The 20,755-nt window shown below is 41.4% G+C and overlaps 1 protein-coding gene across 2 annotated transcripts in view; it reads right to left on the bottom strand.

Moving 5' to 3' along the window:
- Positions 1 to 227: 227 nt before the first annotated feature.
- LOC109530240 (leucine-rich repeat transmembrane neuronal protein 4-like) overlaps positions 228 to 20,755 on the bottom strand; it is a 36,881-nt gene continuing 16,353 nt past the window's right edge. The window contains exon 3 of one of the 2 annotated variants that reach the window (XM_019893857.1): positions 228 to 2,473. In XM_019893857.1, coding sequence (XP_019749416.1) covers positions 2,408 to 2,473 — 66 coding nt within the window. In that variant the 3' untranslated portion in view covers positions 228 to 2,407. The remainder of the gene's footprint in view (positions 2,474 to 20,755) is intronic. The other variant, XR_002170984.1, reaches the window with a different exon arrangement.

The following is a 20,755-nucleotide window of genomic DNA, read 5'->3' as shown; positions in this document are numbered from 1 at the left end:
TAATCACGAGCCCCTCTTGAGTTATCCACCAGAAGCATAATTAGTGCCGTTGCAGCTCGCGACGGGCGCTGCCGTGAACAAGAACTGTTGAGCAGGGATCAATGTTCTTCCCCTCTAAATTAATGAGGCTAATGCTGATGTGACAGCTTCGGCACTGCGAATCCATCGGGAATCGGGTGTGCATACATGTGCAATGCTGAAAGGCCTTGACAATTATGGAGCAGGTACAGGGTATGGCTAAGTCATATTTTATTTGAGCACTTCATATTGCTGACCAATCAAGTCGATAGTTTCATTTTAAAAAAACACAGAGTTGAATGTGAACAAAAACATACAGCCGCTTACTAAACATCAACAGTAAGGAAAGCAGAAATTTACATTAGAAAACAGCGATTTTTCAGTCTAGAAAGAGGGACACATTGAAGGGGTTTGAGAAGCATGTCACAACGCAATATACAGTACCGTAAAGATGAAACACAAGCACACAAAGAACAGCGCGCAGGATGTCCGTCTCCGGAAGGGAGAATGGGATGGCGATTTGAAGGAAAGTGAAACAAGTCATTTGATGTGAAAAGGGCTCAGTTATCTCAACAGGACAGGTCTGAGTGAATGCCATCTCTGCACGAGTCATAAGCCGCTTTTGAGAATCTGTTCTTGGGAAAAAACTTGGTAGAGTGTCAATTTTCGAGCAAATGGGAAAGGAAGGTAAAAGTAGAAAGAAGAAAAGCAAATGGAAAACCAGATGGTAAGCTGCTGTGCGATTTCAGACGCGTGGTCAATTTTCAAAACTCAAGGATGGGGCCGCTTGCGACAAGGCAAAGGGGGGACAGTTCACACACTTGCAAGAACTATCTAGGTATAGACTGTTTGGATGAAATGTTTTCCTTGCTCAAATGAAACAAAGATGGGGCATGCACGTTTTTCACTGTCGAACAACACTAAAATGTCTTTATTGTCCTGTTAATATGTCTGTATACTGCTAACATGTCATGATTGTATAGTATTGCCAGTTTCACTGATGCATGAGCTACTTGCCCAAATCCAAATACAAGACTCCACATGCAGCGGGCATATTCTGCTAAATTTCGCCGCAAAAACTGGGGAAAATTAATAATATTGAATTGATAGTTTTTTAGTGGGTGTTAGGGAGATGAGGCACCAAAACAGAACAGCCTGGCCTTTCCATTGGCATTCAACTTTTGCAAACGGAAGCATGTCGTGTCCGCATGTTAAGATGTTCTAATTCCCATTTGAAAACATTGTGTGTCCACACAAATCAATACCAAGAAGTTCAAGTCTCGCGTTAGATCAACGCATTGATGCCTAGGAAAAAAAAAAAAAAAAAAAGGGAAATGCACTGAGAAGAGGAAGAAACAATTATTTCTACTTCACACATGATATGTTCATGAGATGTTGCCTGATGGCAAAGGAATCGAACTTGTTTTGTGGAAACAGATTGCTTCATTGACATTTGGGGCGAGCGATGGAGCCATGATCAGGAGAGGCCAACAGCAAATTGGGGCATTTGGTTAAGGTTAAAAATGGCAGAAAAACAATAGCCTTAAAGGATATCATTAATTACATTATACGCTTAGAAAAGTACATTTCATCCATTTTCTTTTTTTTTTTTTCTTTTTTTTTTCCCTCACTACTTCGATTGCATTTTCAGTTCATTCAATCCAACCAGGCAAGGTCCGAACGTCATTTCAAACCACACTGAAAGTCAAACGTACAAAAACAAATCAAATAAATTACAAACACACAACATCAAAAGTCACGGGACTTGGGATAGTCTCAGCTCTGGCTAATTTCCTTTCTTTTGACTTGTCTCTTCTTACGACTGCCTGCAATCGGTTCATCTGAAACAACAGGTTGCAAAAAAAAAACCAAAAAACAAAAACAGATCCCGTGAGGCACATATACACCACCCAAGCCTTGATCGGAGAAAAGTCAGTTTTGTACGATGACATCCTGCTTTCTTAAGGAATCAAAGTGGGCTTTGAAATCGCATACTGTCACTGTCAGCGAGGGACTCGAAGCTCATCGATGAGTGCGTGTTCTTCAATAGGGTTTTAAAGCAATCTGGCATATGTACAGTCTTGATCCTCGAAACTAACCGCGTTGTCCTCATAGAGACAATAAGCAAACGTGGTTGAGATCAGCCGTTGCTGAGTAGTTATTGTGAGGTTTCCTCCATTTTAGGCCCTCAGTACAGAAACTAGTATTAAGTAGATGGTATCACAACCTTTGATTCTGGTCACACCGTTTTCCAGTAAGTTCCAGCAAGGTTTTTAGTGAATAATTTCAATAGGATCCTTATGCTGTTCTCCACATACCACCCTCTGTAATTATATTTTATATGTTGGGCGATTAAGTTGTTCCCAGCACGATCCATAAGCAGTTCCTTCTAATGGATGGTAGGCAGCTCCCCCAGCCACGTGCCAGGTAGTGGGCGTCGACATGTATACTCGTTCTGCAAGGACACAGATGAAAAGATTGGGTTAGAAACATTTGACAGCGGTTCTATGCCTTTCAGCGGTAGATGCCAAAGTGTTCGAGTAATTGCAGTGAGTGGCGATTACATTATAGCGCGGTGAAAGCAATGCAAGACAGGCAAGGTTAGTCAGGCACCGAGTAGAGGCACGCCGAAAAAGGGAGAGAGAGGGAGAGAGAGAGAGAGAGAGAGGGAGAGAGAGAGAGAGAGAGAGAGAGGGAGAGAGAGAGAGAATAATAAGTAACTACGACAAAACTATAAAGTTCTGCAGCATAACAATAGTGCGAGCCAATGCACGTCAACATGCCCGCAACCACCTCTGTTACAAGAAGACATTGTTTGTCATACCATCCACAGTCAAGCACATATATCCAGAACCATCCTCAATCCATTCAAAGTTCAATTATTTTTTTCCAAATACGAGCTCGCAGAATCCTGAACAACGGTTTGGATTCTCGGTGTAGATTAATGCTTCCAAGTGGAAGAGCATTGATGCAGTGGCGCCACCCTTAACTGACATTGTGTTGTTGCGTGGATTTTGGCATTTCACTCTCATCTGAGAGACAAACAGAGGGCTTACTCGACCCGCATACCAATATTTGACGCTGAAAATATCTACTCGTAGTGCGTCTGCATTTGGCCCTAACCTTTAAAAAAAGCCCACTTGGGACTATGCAGGGGGTAATTCCACCATTCAGTCATGAAACAAAGGCTGAGAATCTTTTAATGTCCGCTTTGAATGATCCCATTTCAGCTCTTTGCTCCACCAGCGGAGATTATTGTCAGTAAGGAGCAGTGTAGATTAAGAAAGAAGGGCTCTGACGTGATGCCCTGAGCTGAACTTTGATTTGGATTTATCACACGGCCGAGTCTTCATCTTTACCTTACCTACTATGTAGGCTGTTCTGAGTAAAGCTAAAAAAAAGCTGTGATATTTGCCAAAATATTGGATCATGGACAGATTATAGCTAAATACTGCACAGAAAAATAGGCACAAGCATTTAATAATGCCACGATGCCATGATTACCATGACGAGTCTTGTGCTACATATGAGGCAAGGCATATCAACATACTCATTGATACGTGTACACTTAATAAATGTACAGAGAAAAAAAGTAAGTACAGAAGTCAACCTTGTTTTTGCTCAGTAAATATATTGCTAATGCTGCTTACCAAATGCTATTCATACATACTAAGAAATGCAAAGAAATGGAAACATCCTGTATATGTCCGAAAATTATGTTCCTTATAAAAAAATGCAACTTCTGGAGAAACTGCATGTGAATGTAGCACGCAGCCTTCTTGATCTAAAGCTGATCGGGAAGGCTGTGGAATTAACTGAAATGTTAAGTGGATGAGACTTATGTATGTACTTATATAATACTGTATTTAAAAATGTCTTAATTTAGGAATTTTTCTGAGGTGGGTTTGGTGATCATGAATGAATACTTTATTGTCATTGCACACTTGTTACAACGAAATTCTGCAGGAGCCTCCACCCCCAAGTGCGTCGCAAAATATAAAAATATAAAAAATATATAAATACATTGCACTCCCCTAGACCCACACACAATCACACGCACACGTTTAAAATTGATAGTCAGCGTTATGGAATGGATTTTTTTTTTTTTTAAATTGTGATAAGAATAAGAAATTGTTTTCTTGATGGCTTGAATAAGCTTAATAGGATTAAAAAAAGCGGAATGTTTTAAAATGGTCAAGAAATGTGGAAGGAGGAAAGAGTAATGCGAAAAATCTTGTAATTTGGGAATTTTTGTGAAAAAAATAGTGGAATGGGAATCGTTTGCAACATTTCCTGAATGAGCTGAGCATTTTGAAGTTGGAATAGTTTGGAGCAGTCAAAAAATATGTATGGTAGAGAGAACAGGCAATGCAGCAAGGAATTCCACTGCACACGCTCACGCACTACCTCACTTTAAACCACAATAGTCACAAGTGCTGTTGTTATATTGTTTAGATTTATATATTTATGTCTTTTTATACAGTGTAGTTTGCTGCCTTATCTTTAGCTGTGTGTGTTTTAATGCACAGTGTGTTTGCATGTTTGCACTGAGGATTGAGAGGAAAGAAATTTCATCTGTGCTGTATGTTGTACATGGAGCATATTTGACAATAAAGATGACCTTGACCTTGATTTCTTTATTTGAAGTAAACAAGAAAGGCCACCGAGATATAAAAATACAGCATATACAGTACACCTATACTTTGTTTTACAACAGTACAGTACCATTTGCCTAATTTCATATCTACCAGTGGATGAAATCATGACGCTTGTGCAATGTGCATTTTTCAGCACTCTTCAGTATTTCATCCATAGGTGAAATTGTAAATATGGTTAAGTGTTGTTGTAAAATATATGTGTGTACTTGCATAATTTAAGCCTTGGCTGCTTAAACCCAATAATTGATGTTTTTCTTCTTCGTGAATATGTGCATTATATTGGCTATAATTTTATACGGTGTCACTTGATGCAACTGTGATTCATATTTTAAATTGCCATAATGCCAGTGGCTGAGACTCGGCCACTCATGAAATCAGTGGCAGAGCCCTGCATGCTGCGGGAGTTCATTGGAGGCTCGCACAGTTCAATTAATCCTACTCAAATGTTCATGAACATTTACATTGTCTTCTTCTGTAGTAATTATCTTGTCTTGCCACTATAGTTAAAAATTGATATTAAATATTAATATTCTTCTGGCCTTCTTTAGATTTAGTCAGTCTGCCGCCTTGAATAAAAAGCTACCATCATTGATGAGGTCAGGGAAGCCTGCCCATTATTAAAGACGTTTTTTGCATCCGTCACTAGAGATTAGCTTGACTTTTGCTATCTTTGCATAAGTAGATGATGCATTTCACTTTACTTTAGCATTTAGAGTCTAGCTTCCAAGCTGGCAAGATCCCAGGAGAAACTCGGCAAGGCAGATGGGCTTGGACCCTTGAGTTACAACCAATGCAAGGTGACAGCTGGTTGGCCATTGATACCACTGATGATCTCAGTAATCATGTTATCAGGTCGTGTCAGGGATATTTTGCCTCGAAGCACAGCAAGGCATTTAAAAAGGAGTATGATGTCCGGAGACAAGCCAACAGCCGACATGATACATCGATCAAAAATTTGAGTCCTGGAGACTCTACTGACCGCCTGATCCTTCCCCCTCCCCATGTTCATATGACATTTTCCCCCCGAGTCTTGGCTTCAAGTAGTTGTGGTTCAAAACAAAAGATGCTAACAGAGATCATGGTGCTTTCAATTTAAACTATTTTGAAAGCGCCAGGATCAGTGCCTCATTTATTCAGTGATGACTTGGCTTATGCAGTACTGTAACACTTCCAATTCTCGAGCGCAACTCTGTACTCTGCGATGAACCGTTTAAAACGTTTAAGATGAATATGGCTAAAGTCATGCGCGAAACAGTTTGAAGACCAGCACACCTAGAAAGTTAGGTGATACTAATAAGGGGCCTGGCTTTGGTCTGAGACTCAACAGGGAGGGATTGGTGAACTGAGGCTTCATTCAAATCTTGCTACCAGCAGCCTCCCACTTTAATGAAACAGAATATACAAAAAAAAGAAGAAAAAAAACAGATTCCTAAAACAAATCAGAGGTCAACTAGCATCTGAAAAAAGACTGTTTTGAAACTTTGCGATTCTCGTAAAATGAAAATACCTAAACTAAGATTCAATTTCAAACCGGCTCCTCATGGAGACAAAAAAATATATCTTTAAACTTCTGCAGTTCAGTTCAAAAACTGTAATTGTTGATTTAGGGACATGTTTCTGTTCTACATAGTCAACATCTTTTTTCCCCCCCTCTCTCTTGGGATCCATCCAGTATTTGTGATGAACTGGCACGGTTGAAATGACGTGTCATCTTTTGGAGGCATCTATGCAAAAACAACTTCTGTCTCAATCCACCACAATCGAAATGAGAACAAGCTGACATTTGAGAAAATTCTCAATTTTTTTCCCACTGCGTTCCGGTTTTCATTAGACCAGTACAAATGACATTTAAAACAAAAGCAAAGACTACAAATGAAATAACATTCTGATGCATTATTATTTGCGATTGGCTGGCAACAACTTGAGGCTTCAGCACGCCTCGTGAGGATAAAGCGCCCCCGGTAGGCTAATGGAATGGATACATTATCACTGACGCTGACATACCTGGACATCAATACGATACAACCAATAGACAGACTTCATTCGGTAGATAAAGCTGCTAGCGTAACTACTTTTTGATAAATAGGCGTACTAATCACATCTGATCTGGAAAGCCCAGTGAGCCAATTGCTTCATGTTAGTTTTTCCAAGTGAAACCAAATCAGAACGTTGTCCTCTTGTGTATGCCGTCCTATCTTCTGATTTCGACAATATCTTATGTGATCACTTGAATAGACACAAAAGGCAAAGAGTGTGCGTGTGGAAGCACAGATCTTTAATCTTCAAAAAGAGTTGTGGTTTTACAGCTAATTCCTTTTCAAACGTTCTTTTATCTTTGGGCCAAATATCTGATAAGAAGGGAAATTAATGAGCCAGGGCAACAGAATTGAGCGTAACATTATGATCATAAAAACAAAAAAAAGTGGTGAATTCCTTATCAAGCAAAAAAAAAAAAAACCACACACTGAGGATTATCACTGGTCAAAATATTACGGGAATATCGCACCATGTCATCGAAATCAAAGAGCACATTATTCACCCTTGGAGCTACAAAACAGAGTGGAATATCTGCCACTAAATCACTGCAACATCATTTCCTCCGTTGCTACGATGGTTTAAGTTTTGATCATCTTGCAAATATATAAAACATGATCTGTTCATTTGGTTCATAAAGGGAAAGCGTTCAAGCCCTGGCATGTATTGATTCAAGAAATTCGGGGAACACTAATTCAAAAACCATCAAACAACTCATTGGGTTGAATGGACATGATGGATATCGTGCTGGGCTTTCTGAAGGATTCTCAGTATTCTGTGGTTTCCAAGATGAGAGGCATCCCTACTTTCAACCACTTTAAGCATTTTTTTTTCATCTTAGAGATGATTGCAGTGAGGTTTTTTTTCTAGTGAAAAGCAAAAATATATGCATTAGCGGTATACATATGTAGTGTGCATACACGGTCCAAATAAATCATGCATGCCAGATGAAGGATGAATGACGCGTTTACAAACTGCACCTAATGGACATGATTGATCTATGCCGGGGAGTTAATGGAAGACACGGGTTGGTCAGTTATTTCAGTGAGACCTTGACGTACTGCGAGCCGCACTGAGCAACTGAGGTGGGGCCATAATTTGTAAATGTGGTACCTTGTTATTGAGCCGATCTTCTCACTTGGGAGAAGCAGGGAAATAAGCATCGTATCACATTTGGAAGCATCCATGTGCTTAATTAGCACGTGTATTTGCACATTGCATGTCTGGCTGTTGCGAAACTCAAACAGACAACCGCTTTAATGTCATTGCATAAGGACAAAAGACATCAGGTTTAAGCTCTACTATGAACCATCCGTTTGTTGAAGAAACCTACATTGTTTTACAAGAAAAAAACATAAAAACAGAAGAGCCTGTATCAGCACTTGTCGGATGGTACACAGCAAGTCACACACTCTCCGGAGCGCCCGCTGCCAGATACACAAGCGCTCAAACCTCCGATTAACAAATGACCAAGATGCATCAACATACTTTTATACATTGGTAAACAAGGCCATATCATCATAACATGGTGTGAAGTAAATGAAATTGTCCTTTTGACAACAATATTAGTTATAAATGAAAGAAACGCTAATGGCCATTTCACAAATTATGTGGCTTCAAATTGGATTACCAGTTTTTCTTGATTTGTTGATATAGTGTTGGATGCGTGCCAATTGCAGTCTGGAATGGGCCTCCCGAAATTCCCCACGGCCAACCCGCCCCTGCACACGAGTGTCAATAATTGGTCTGGAGAAGTTGAAAATAAAACAGCCATCGCTATCAGCGGTGGGCCGGCAACGCTACATGCATAAAAAATGAGCATACTATACAGTACAGTAATATGAAGACTATAATTATATAAGAAGTGGACCTCAGTGCATATTAAAATATAGTATGTACAGCAGGAGGGCCCATTACGTCGATCGCGATCCACCGGTAGCTTGCTGGCTAGTCCCAAGTCCATCGCGAGGGGTTTAGAGGAGAAAAAAAAAAAACATTTGTGTGTCTCTGTGCACGTGAGTAATATATTTTTTGTGTTCATGCAGACTGCACCCTAATCATACTATCAGTCTCACTTTCACAAAAAGTATTAAAAAAATAAAAGAAAATGAAGCAGGTTATCTTTAACCTGCGGTGGCGTGTGACTTGCGTCACCGGAAGTTGTTTGCGCTCAGCAGTCTGCAATTGCAGCTTGTGATCAGAGCTGTTGCACTACATCTTTTATCATTATCATTACTCTCATTCAGAGTTTGTTTCGTGTACAATTCACCGAGGGCGTGGGCAAAGAATGGGAGTCTAGAGGGCCGTGAGAAGCGTTTTAAAACGGTACACGTGAGCTACAATAGCTAACAGGCTGCAAAATGTGCGTCGCATGCCTCCGCGTCTGGCTGTTGCTCATCATGCCGCACGTGTCTAAGTGCGTGCGTATGCGCGCGTGCGCGGTAACGAGTCGCTCGCGGGAGGTTGCTTGATCGAAAAGTAGATCTTCGGTCAAAAACGTTTCGGCACACCTGATGTTCAGTAAAGTGGAGTGATTATCATGTGTGGTATTAAACAGAATATTCCCCCTCCCAAAAAAAAACAACAGCAATGTTGTGTGTTGACATAGCTCCCAGATTTCCCAGAGGACATCATACCCGACGGGCTTTGGATAAGAGCAAAGCCAGCATGTCTGTAAGCAAGTGTCGTAGTGTGTGCACTTATTTATCCAACGTGGGTGAATATGTGCATGTTTTATCTGCACTTTGGCGTTGTGATTTATGGTGCTTGTGATTTATTGGGGTGATGGATGAGCGCATTAAGAGCTACAGCTATGCCAAGCCTCTCTAAGTCTCTGTCACCGTAGATTGTGTGGTAGCATAAAAAAATAAAAGGAACTCAATGCAATATTTGGTTATTCTCAAAAGTTAAAATAAATATGAAATAAGGTGGTACCTCTAAAGTCAGTCATAATCCATTCCGGGATGCTGGTTGAGCTCCCATTTTTTTTGGAATCCCCCATCCATGCATATCAAAGGAGGCACAAGATCTGTTCCATCCAGAAATATTCATTCACTCAATGTTCACATTCTTTCAAAGAGGCAAGCTGCTGTTCAGAAACACATGGAATAATCAGCCTTATCATTGCTAAAAAAAAAATAAAAAATAAAAAAAAAGCTGGATTCTGTTCTCCATTTAACAATGTAGCTATATTGTGCTGACCAGTCAGGACAGAGACATATGTTCTGTACTTGCTAGCGAGCAAAAATAATGTGGCAAAACCGCATTACCCAGACATCATAGCTGGTAACAATTCACCAGAAAAATAGCAGAGTGCATGACTTTGGCACATTTCTCCAACGAAAATAAGAAATACATTCAGACATCCATGCAAGTATTTACTGCTAATGATCTAAAACCAAAGATGTGCCTGTTCAGTCTACAACCTTATCTGTCGACAAGCCAGTGTGTGCCAAATTATTCTGTGCTGTTAGTATGGAGTGTGTTGTTTTAGCATAATTTGTGTCTTCTGTTTTGAAAGACTGAGGGTGACATCAGACAGGTTTGATATTAATTGGTTTCCTCGGTGAGCCACAGTTAAAGAAACATTTCAGAAGTACAGGATAAGCAAGTCATCGTTTGTTTTCAGCACATGCTGGGGGGGCGGGGGGGAAGAAGGTTGTTTCTGCTGATGAAAAGTACAGAATAGTCCAAGGACTTGTGAATGGAACGAAAACACTTTTTCAGAATAAAAAAATATTTTGTGTGGGAGAGCAAAGAGTCTCATTCTGCTAAAGGTGTATTGATGAAATTTTCTGTCAGGTATTTGAAGATATGAAAATGACAAAATCTCTGAAGCCTCTTGACCCTTTCTAACCATCCTTTCAAAGTCAGTGAGACTTCTGCGGTAGAAAAAAAATCCTGCAAGGCAATGCATTCTCCCATGCTGCAGAAATCAAAAAATAAAAAAATGAAATTGTAGTTGCTATGGTTATAATCAGAGAAAAAAAAGCATGGTGTGCCCAGCGTATTATTGACGCTAATACATGCTGATGATCAAAATAAGTCAGGAAATGAAAAAAACAAAACAAACTAAAAACAATATAATCACAGACAGAGGGGGGCGCCAGAGAGGAATCTTGCCTTTGGTGCTACTTTGCTTTGGTTATTTTTTTTTTATTGTGAACATAAATCCATCGTGAAGGTCCACTGTTTATCTGCTTTCACATCGTTACTGTCATGACAAGAATACAAAAATACTGTCTCTTCATCGAAAACGGGATATGAACAAGATCGCTTCCACTGAGATATGTGTCAAATCTGCTCCCTTCATATACAAGTGAATGCTAATGTCTTTCCCTGTCACACGATAGATATCACTCTACCTACAGCATGAGGGCCTTTTCCATCGCTTCCATCTCAAGATAGCGAATGTACTTTGACCTCAACAGTGGCCAGAGTCTCTCTTGCTTTTCTCCTGCACTTCTTACTGTCACGTTGCAAGGTGGTGGCGGACCCCAAAAAGCAGGCAGGAGGGAGGAGCAGGGTGTATTTGAAAAAGTGTATTGATAAAACACAAAAAACTAAATCCTAAACAAACAAAGTCCAAAGTATCAAACAAAAAGCATGACTGAAGCTCAAAACGATCAATAACAAAAACATGACCAAAAACATAACCTAAACATGACAGACAAACAAAGATGCCAGCAGCAAAGAGCAACAAACAATGACCCGACCCTGAGTGGTCGGGAGGGAGTCCTTTTATGCTACTAATTACATAACGACCAACAGGTGTGCAGCTGCAGGGAGAGCCCTACAGTGCCACCTGTTGGTCACAAACCGAAACATGACACTTTCTGTGGATTAAGCAGGATATCTGGACATTAAAGGTGTGTTTGTGGGTTGAATATTCCTATTTGACACGCAGCATTCATTACTTTAGCTTATCTTTCCACAGAGCCCCACCAGATCAATCTGACGACACTGTTTTTCTTTCATTTCAATGTCATACAATTTAGTAGGATTCAAACAGAGTAGTGCTGCAGTCGCATAGCTAACATGTTTAATGTGCTATGTGTGTGTGTGTGTGTGTGTGTGTGTGTGTGTGTGTGTGTGTGTGTGTGTGTGTTTGACTTTCTATTGCTCTTCCAGTTGGTTGATATTTATGGAATAGCCCCCACAAATGATTGTCAGAACTATGTGGAAATTCAACAGTACTTCTGTGGGGATGCTTATTATAGACCTGACAACAGATGTGAATGCAGGTGGCAGCCCCACGCCTGCTCCTGGATTTGTGTGCTCACGAATAAAACGGAAATACGATTTAGGTGAGATGACAGCACCTCAATTTATTTTGAAGGTGTCTGACATTAAATACAAGCAGCTGTTCCAAAAGGACAGACATGATGAAAACATAAATATGCCAAGTAAATGAATCCTCGCTGGTGTGCAGGAATGATGAAGGGGAAGCGGAAGCGCTTTGCAGGGAGTAAGCTAGCATGGGAAAACTGAAAACGGATTTTGTGAAGAGATATGCAACATTGTTTTGTTGTGTTATCGGCATGAGCAAAACAAAAGATCCAAGACTCGAAGAGTCAAACTTTGTGACCCTGGGCAACCCGCTCTGTGAACTGAGTCATAGCCACCTTGAAAGTTCGGCCTGTTACTGGGGCCTAGTCAAGAGCTGGTGAGAGCTGGTGACCAGCCGGTTTTGTTGGTGTCCCCAATTATCAGCAGGGCAACAACAACACGTTGGCGTTGCTGGGTGGCTGTGATTCGGGTGCCAGAGCGGGTTCCCTAATGACCGACGATTCCGCAGTTCGAATCTTAGCTCTTTAATTTTGATTTTGCAACTGCTGCTGTTTTGCTCTTGCTGGGGACACAAGCAAGACCGGCATGCAAACTTAACAAAACCTTGCTGCTCAATGCTGTTTTTTCTAGCAGGGGAGATACAAATAAGACAGATATAAAGCACAGAACATTTGTTCTCATTCACATTGCCATCCATCATTCTATTTTCTGTACTGCTTAACATGTTCAGGGGGCGAAAGGCAGACTACGGTACGCCCGAGTCACCAAGCAGCTACAGAACACACAGAGACAGAAAAACTTTCACACTCGTATTCCCACATTTACTGAGTGGAAAGCCATATGCAAATCAGTCCAGTGAACCACTACATAGTCAGTGACTTTTTAGCAATAAGCCATTATTCCAAATGGTTAAACATATGGCATCAGTTGACATAAGTCTCATTTTAGAGGGGCGGTGGGGGGAGTTCGGGCATTCAAAATCTTCGACATCTTACTGAGTCAAGGCTTTGCGACACTGAGATAAAGTCATGCCCACAAGTCTAATGGACCAAAATATTTTGTTTTCCTGGAGGATTAAATTTAGTGGACAACCAAAGGAGTTCAACGCACTCCCCAATGAATCGATTGCCCAGGTGCGCTCTTTCAAGAGTTGTGCTCCATGTAGTTTAAGAGATGTCTCGCTTTATACGAAACCGCACTGTCCTGTCTCCACCATGCCAAACCAGACGTAAACTCATCCTGTTCCCAATTAACCCACCCCTAAACACACACACACACACACACACACACCCACATCCACACCCACACACACGTCTCTTTCCTGCTGTGGGATTTCAACCAGACAATTTGTGCTTACTGACAGCTCACCTGGTTGCTAAGCTTTCAGGATTTCATTTTCAACCGCAAGTCAAGCGTACAGCCCCGGGAGAAGTTCCTCCGACAATTTTAGACAGAGCAGAACACATTGAGACAACCGTCCACGCTCACATCTTCTGTTATGGAGAAGTGGGAGACTTCAGTGAAGAACGGGGAGGACAGACAACATTTTTTCAGAGATGGTGTTGGATCTCCTAACAGCGAGGAAAAACATGCTAATCACTAATCCACCAGGTTGCCGACATGGAAGTAACTAAACTCAACCCTGACCCACAACGTTACTCGATGTAACTGTGTTAAGGCGTGTTAGTCATTCGATCGTGACTCACTCTCGCTGTCACGTTAAGTGGACTCACATTGAAGCAAATATGACGGCGGTGTCAAAATACTGAGTGTTCCAGTGTCATGATCGTGAGAGATGTAACCATGTGGATGACTGAGCAAAAGCGGCTCTGTTAAATGACATTCAGCATGCGCATAGGTATATTTTTTTCTTTGTTTTTTTTTTTTTTTACATTAACATTGGTTTGATCGGAATATACTTTTTTCAGTGAATCTATGCTATTTGCAGTCTTGCAGCTGTGTTTAGTTTTTTTTAATGTAAATTTCCACAGTGATTTGCAGAAAAAATGAGTATTTCTTTGGTGCCATGTTGTGGCGTGTTGGTATTTACAAATTAGTTGCATTGCTATCTTTTGGCATCTATAGGTAAGGATATATATATTTTTTTCACTATCCCCTGTGGGTAGCGAGGAGGGCACACTGCACTGAGCAGTTTTTTTTTTTAACCCTTTCATGCACCCTGCAACCTGACAACATGATAAGCTGTCACTGTTGTTACCGCTGTGCCTGAATTCATTTGCGGTTGATTTTCTTTTGTACTTGTGAGAGTATGGGAAAAAAAATATGCTTTGCAAGAAAATGTTGGTTGGTTTTACGCCTTCTTTCGATTGCTTAAGGTCTGCTGATACTGTTCTTCATGATAACATGCAAATAATGTCACATTACTTCAGACGTTGCGTGTACAGTGCGTACATGTTTTTACTGTGGTGGCTATGTTGACAGTTTGGACTCTGGAATTCCATCTAGCAATGCATTTTCTATATTTGGGTTTACTATATGCTTGTCCTTCGGAAAAAGGTTGCCGGCTATTTGCTGAGTGACTTTGGATTTTTTTTTTTTTTCGCTCAGCATTTATGGGGACAAAAAGTTCTGCAAAAATGACAAAAACAGCTGGAAATGCATAGCCAAAGGTCAAATTAAATTGTCCTGTACAGGTTATAGTCTATTAGAGGTTCATCCTAAAATTGTGTTGTTTTGAATAACAACCAGTTAGTTAGCTTCCATGAAGAACCCAGCCACTGGGGAGCAGTGCCCTCCCCTGGGGGTGCACTGTTCCCCAGTGCCGGTCCCAAGCCCGGAGAAATGGGGAGGGTTGCGTCAGGAATGGCATCCGGCGTAAAACTTTTGCCAAGACGACCATGCGAGTTGGTAGGACGGTTTACAGGGGCGGATGGAAATTACTGACTCGCTGTGGCAACCCCTGAATAGGGACGTGCCGAAAGGAGAAGAAGAAGAAGTTAGGCTTTCCCACCGGTGTAAAGTGTGAATGATACCTCACGATTATTCTGAAGAATAATTGATCGTCGTCATGGTGAAAAGGGCTCAGTCCCACATCAATAAAGAGGCTTACTACATCATCAATACATCTTTGCTAGGTCACAGTCACCTGCATCCTATCCAAGATTGACACCGGCACGAAAATGAGTTTGAATTGGGTTCATTAGTATTATAATCACGAACATACAGTAGCGCTAGCCGGTGGACCGTGCACTCAATTTCCCATTAATAGTCCAGTCACAGTCACCTTGTGTGACAGTCTAATCCAAAATGTAGTGAGTGACTGACTCCTCAATGTTCCATTTTTACCATTTTAATCCCTAATTGATATGAAACACATTTCTGCTCGCAAATTATTCTCCTCAGATGATTCAGTATTTCACCACTCACACCATGTGCATGAATATTTTGTCTTCTCCCTGATTCCTAATTGGTGTGATTAGAAAAAAGTGTGTTAAAAGTCCACGGTATCTTACTGTTACGCTACTACTGTATCCCATTTGTCATCATATTTTTCCACAGCTTTACGAATGACATAAACGCCAAAGTGTGCTGGTGATGATGTGAAAAGCAGCACGAATGGGCAGAGGGCAAATAAGAAGTGATTCAGTTTCCACCGCCCTTGTCATGGTTTTGCTCTGTCTGTGTTTTTTTTTTTTTTTTTTTTGACCAGCCGGAGTAGGCAGCCCTGTAGTCCAGTGGTTAGTGCGTCAACCTCACGGGTTCAATTCCAGCTCCGGCCTCCCTGTGTGAAGTTCGCGTGGGTTTTCTCCGGGTCCTCCGGTTTCCTCCCACACTCCAAAAACATGAGTGGCAGGCTGATTGAACACTCGAAATTGTCCGGAGGTGTGAGTGTGAGCGCGGCTGGTTGTTTGTCTGTGTGTGCCCTGCAATTGGCTGGCAACCGGTTCAGGGTGTCCCCCACCTACTGCCCGAAGACAGCTGGGATAGGCTCCACAACCCCCACCCCCGCCACCCCGTCTACCCGCCCCGCAACCCTTGTGAGGATAAGCGGATCGGAAAATGGATGGATGGATGGACCAGCTTGAATAGAAGGCGTGCCTCTTGAGCAGTGTACCTGTGTCTGCTTTGCAATCAAACCTTGCCAAGTATTTATGGACTGCCAAGTAGGCAAGTCTCTCTCGGGTTATTGACCTTGCTCGCCGTTTATGCGAAGTGGTGTTTTCTAGACCGCTTGAGCTCGTTCATAGTCTCGCTCTCGTTTGTCAGCATTGGTATTGTTTCGTCTTTTGTTGTGTAAATTGGACTCTTGTCATTTTATTTGTATTTTCACTGCTACTATTCCCTTGCCTTTTGCAGGTGCTTTTTATCAATGCCTTGTTTTTCCTGGCTCCTTGACACCAGCGATTTCTGTTTCGACTTTGTCGGTTTTGTGTTTTTGATCATAAACATTTTTGTTGTTTGTGTTTTGTAGGTAACTGCATTTTGGGGATCCAAATCATTATTCGGTTCATTCCTGAAGCTGACAGCCCTCAAATCTGAAAACCTGCTGACCTTTTCGCTAAAAGGCTGCTGTGAGTAATCAATTAAATTTCCCAGAATGCTATTCCACTCCGATCCATCATTTTCAACTTGGTTTGAAGTCACTTTAAAATGGGCGCCCCACTGAATGAACAATAAGTATCAATACTTATTGTTCATTCAGTGGGGCGCACAATCGCATATAGCATTATTAAATAGCACATTTAATCACATTTTTTTTCTTTTCATGTACTCAGATGACACAACTTTTCTCACTGTCCACGCTATTGGCTCAGCGAAAAATTTTGTGTGTCCATCGTCACATATTATTAGCTGTGTGACAAACATCAATGATGTGTTTTTCACAGGAGCTGCTTCAGGGCATCTGGCGCCATGTGTAATCTGTGCTGTAGACAATGAAGTCTATAATCACAACAGCATGTTCGGCCAGGTCAGTTTCATAACTTTATTTCTCGAATAATTATCGTGAAAGACATGATTTTTTTTTCTCAATTCTCAAAGTTTCAAGGCATTTATATGACTACTGAGGGTCTTTAGTTCTTTCAAGCAACAGTGTCAAACCCATTTTTGTTGCAACTCACTTTCTCTTAGAGGGCCGCGACTGTGAAGCCAGATAAATGTTTCATCGCCTCATCATACACTGAAAAATGTATTTGTTAAATTTACTCCATTTTATTTCGTCAAGGGGCTGCACAAAATAAAGTAGTCTGGATTCTGACATTTTTTAAAGTCGATGTTAAAAAAAATGTACCTTGATGATTTCATTTCCCGCAACCACTTGACAAAATAAAATGGAGTCAATTTAAAGAACACCATTTTCAGAGTAGTTGCAAAACTACGCAATGAATTGATGGATAATGAATTTTGAAATCCGAAGTCATTGTTCAGGCTGCTGTGAAAGGGGGCTTGCCCACCCACCCCCCCCCCAAAAAAAAAAAAAAAAAACAAACACATTTGCTCCATTAATTCGTCAAGGCTGAATTTTAAAAAGTCCTTCTCGTGTGATGGCCGGTAGGGAAGGTTTGGTTGCGCGTCATGACTTTGCGCACCAGTGAAGAAAACAATTACGTGGTTTCAAAGAGGTTAAGTTGAACGATGACATATTGATTTCATAAAACATGTTGACAAGAAGCCCAATAGCTGCAGGAGGCCTTTTACCACCACAATGGCAGTTGACACTTGCCCAAGGGTGCAGCAGCGCAAGTCAGCCTCCAATGAAACTGTCATGCGAAACCTTGGATGCATAACAGGCGGGGAAATGCATTTAGCTGGAGGAAAATTCCAACATACCCTTCAAATTCAACTTTACAAAGCGTCAGTGATCAAATATTAAACTTTAAAACAGCCACCGCTCTATACAAAGTGCTGTACATGGAGCAAAAAAAAAATGCACACAATCAAACAAATTAATAATGAAGACAGTAGAAAGCACAAAAATGGCAATACTGTATTAAAAATCAAGTCTCATGCTGCGTCAAAAGCCAGAGAATAAAATGAGTTTTAAGATGAGTTAGTGAGGGGGCTTGCCGAATGTTCAGCAAGAGGTCATTCCAAACGGAGGGACCAGCAACGGAAAAGTCTCGATGCCCTCAGAACCTCCGCTTAGTTCTTTATTCCTCTAATAGTGTCTGGTCCGCAGACCTGAGGCAGGTGCGAAGCGGGGGAGGAGCTCAGAGAGGTAAGGTGGGGCGAGGCCATTTAAAGATTTGAAAACAAATAACAGGAGCCTAAAAAGAACTCTAAAATGTATCGGGAGCCAGTGAAGGGATGCCAGAGTCGGAGTTATGTGCTCCCTCTTTTGAGTACCAGTCAAGAGGCCAGCAGCAGCATTCGGGACCAACTGGAGACGCTTCATGGAGGACTAGCTGACTCCAAAGTAAAGTGCATTACAGTAATCCAGCCAGGTTGTGACTCAGGCATGAATTACTGTTTCAAAGTGCTCTTGGGAAAGGAGAGACTTTACTTTAACCAGCTGCCTAAAAGACACTGTGTTTCGCAACGGCACCAATTTGCCCCAAGTTTGAGACTATTGGTTTTAAGATTTCCCATAAATACAGTCGCACCGAGGCTCTACATTATGCTGTCTTTTCACGTGGATTTTTTTCACATTTTGCGCAGGCACTTCAGTTCGTCCTCTTTTGAAATCAGTTGGCCTTCTTTCTCACATTGAGAACATAACTGTAAAGCAAATGAGGAATGCAGAGTCCGACAAGGGCATATTTGAAATGGCAAAATAAAATTGTGAGTAAACTTTTGGCCCCGCGGGAATATTGTTCCACTTGATTTACTTTCGAACCATTTGGTGTGCCGCTTGTCCTCATTCGGGTCACAGGTGAGCTGCGGCCTATCCCGGCTGACTTTGAGCTAGGCGTGGGGTCTTATCACTGCGCTGCCTTTCATTCAAATCAATTACACTGGTCTGCAATTTTTTTTTCTTTTTATTCAGCAAAGCAAATAACATTTTTATCTATATTTTTTGAGCTGATTCTGAACCCGCACTCGGTTTTTACTCGGGCACATCATGTTTTCACAACAATAATAAATAACAAGAACATAAAACGAAAGCTAGTAAAATGTTTCGTATTTATGAATTCAGCAGCAAGCGGACTTTTTCGGAAATGCCATCGCTGTAAGTTATAACGCCACAAGTTTTTATTGGGTAAACTTAAAAACAATACCCTGCGACTGACTGGCGACCAACTCAGGGTGTAGTCGCACAAAAAAAGGTTGTCTTTTAAATGAGGAAACTAGAGCTCAATATTATATTTGATAAAAACTGAGGTTTTTTTTTTTTTTTTTGCGCCACAGTCCGGTTTCATAGGAAGACATGATTTGACAAGCCTATGGATTATTTATTTATTTCTTAAATATGAGCTAACCCTAACCCCAACACCACCAATGTATAATCTTACCACTGCACGTGAAGTTATTAGCAGCATGGCGCATTTGAGAGTCAACGTAAACAGTAAATGTGTGTTGGCAATATCATTTTGTACCACATCAAAATGACTTTGCATGAAAGGTGGGTGGGTTGATGCTTTGATCCAAAGATGAAGAACACAATTCTACCCCAGCCGGAGGCAAGAAGGAACATGGGGGTAGGTAGAGGATTATAAAATTCAATTTAGACCAGTAGCGGGGGTGGCTCTTTTGTGCAACTGAGCTGCTTCCCCACATATATACACTTTGAAAGGAGATTAATCTTTCTGTTTTGAAGGCACCACATTCTACAGACACAACTCCAGAGGCTGCCAATGGTACACTCACCAGGGTTTGTTTTGAGTGTGACAGTACTTCTGCATGTGCAATAAAGGCAACTTTGGGTAAAAAGCAACAATTACAACACACCACCGCATGCATCATCATTCGGCTCATCCTCTCCGGGGACTTATTTTGGAGAGTGACCTAGCAATCGAGAGACGAGGGCATGAAATTGGCCCTCGGTTATGGAGAGAGATTGTTGCGATGAGTAAGTGGGAATCCTTCTCAACAAGGGGTAGACGTGCTTTGTCGCCCGAACAGCTGCTCTCACCATGTGCAAACATCTGCTTGCGGTTGTTATTTGCCGTTTGCTTTGAGAACAGCAACAGCACAACAATCACATTTTATTGACGCGGACCAGATGAGATACCGAAAATGTAAGGTTTGATGGATATCGGTTAATCTACTGGGTCGCAGGAACAACCGATTTCGGCTTGAATAAAGAGGTGTCTTACTTGGATGGAAAATGATGTGAAAATTCAGCGATGAAATGACGAGCTTCAAAGTCAGGATAGCTTAGAGCGGTTGCGCGCCTGCTTCCACCTCGGCTCCTAATCCTTCTTTAAAAGTGACACCGTACAGGGGACAGGGAGCGGAAAATGAAAGCGTTCTTCTAAATGGCTTGTGGAGTGATGCCTGTCAAGTGGAACGAGTCTCGCGGGGAAATTAGCCAGAAAACATGCCAAGCGAGCACTGCGGTTGGCTGTGTGGCATCGTTTCCCCCCCATCAAAGGGGAAGAGGCTACAGAGGCTACACTCACAGGATTCCCAAACACAAGGAATGCTTAATGAAGCGACCAAAGAGACAAATGTTTTCTTTTCCATCCCTGACAATTCAAAGCCACAATGTTGGCGACCATGTGCTGAATTATTTTCGACTGTCATTTGCATTGTCTCATGCAACTACAAAAGTTTCTTGAAACGCTTTGGAAACTGCATTTTGTCTTTGCGTGATGAAAGCTTTGTCACGTTTCTGTTGTCTTTCAGTCACAGTT

This window comes from Hippocampus comes, unplaced genomic scaffold, assembly GCF_001891065.2.
Source record: "Hippocampus comes isolate QL1 unplaced genomic scaffold, H_comes_QL1_v1.1 scaffold123, whole genome shotgun sequence".
In the NCBI taxonomy this organism is placed as follows: Eukaryota; Metazoa; Chordata; class Actinopteri; order Syngnathiformes; family Syngnathidae; genus Hippocampus; species Hippocampus comes.
Note: the sequence above shows the minus strand (reverse complement) of the source record. Positions and strands in the feature narration are given on the sequence as shown.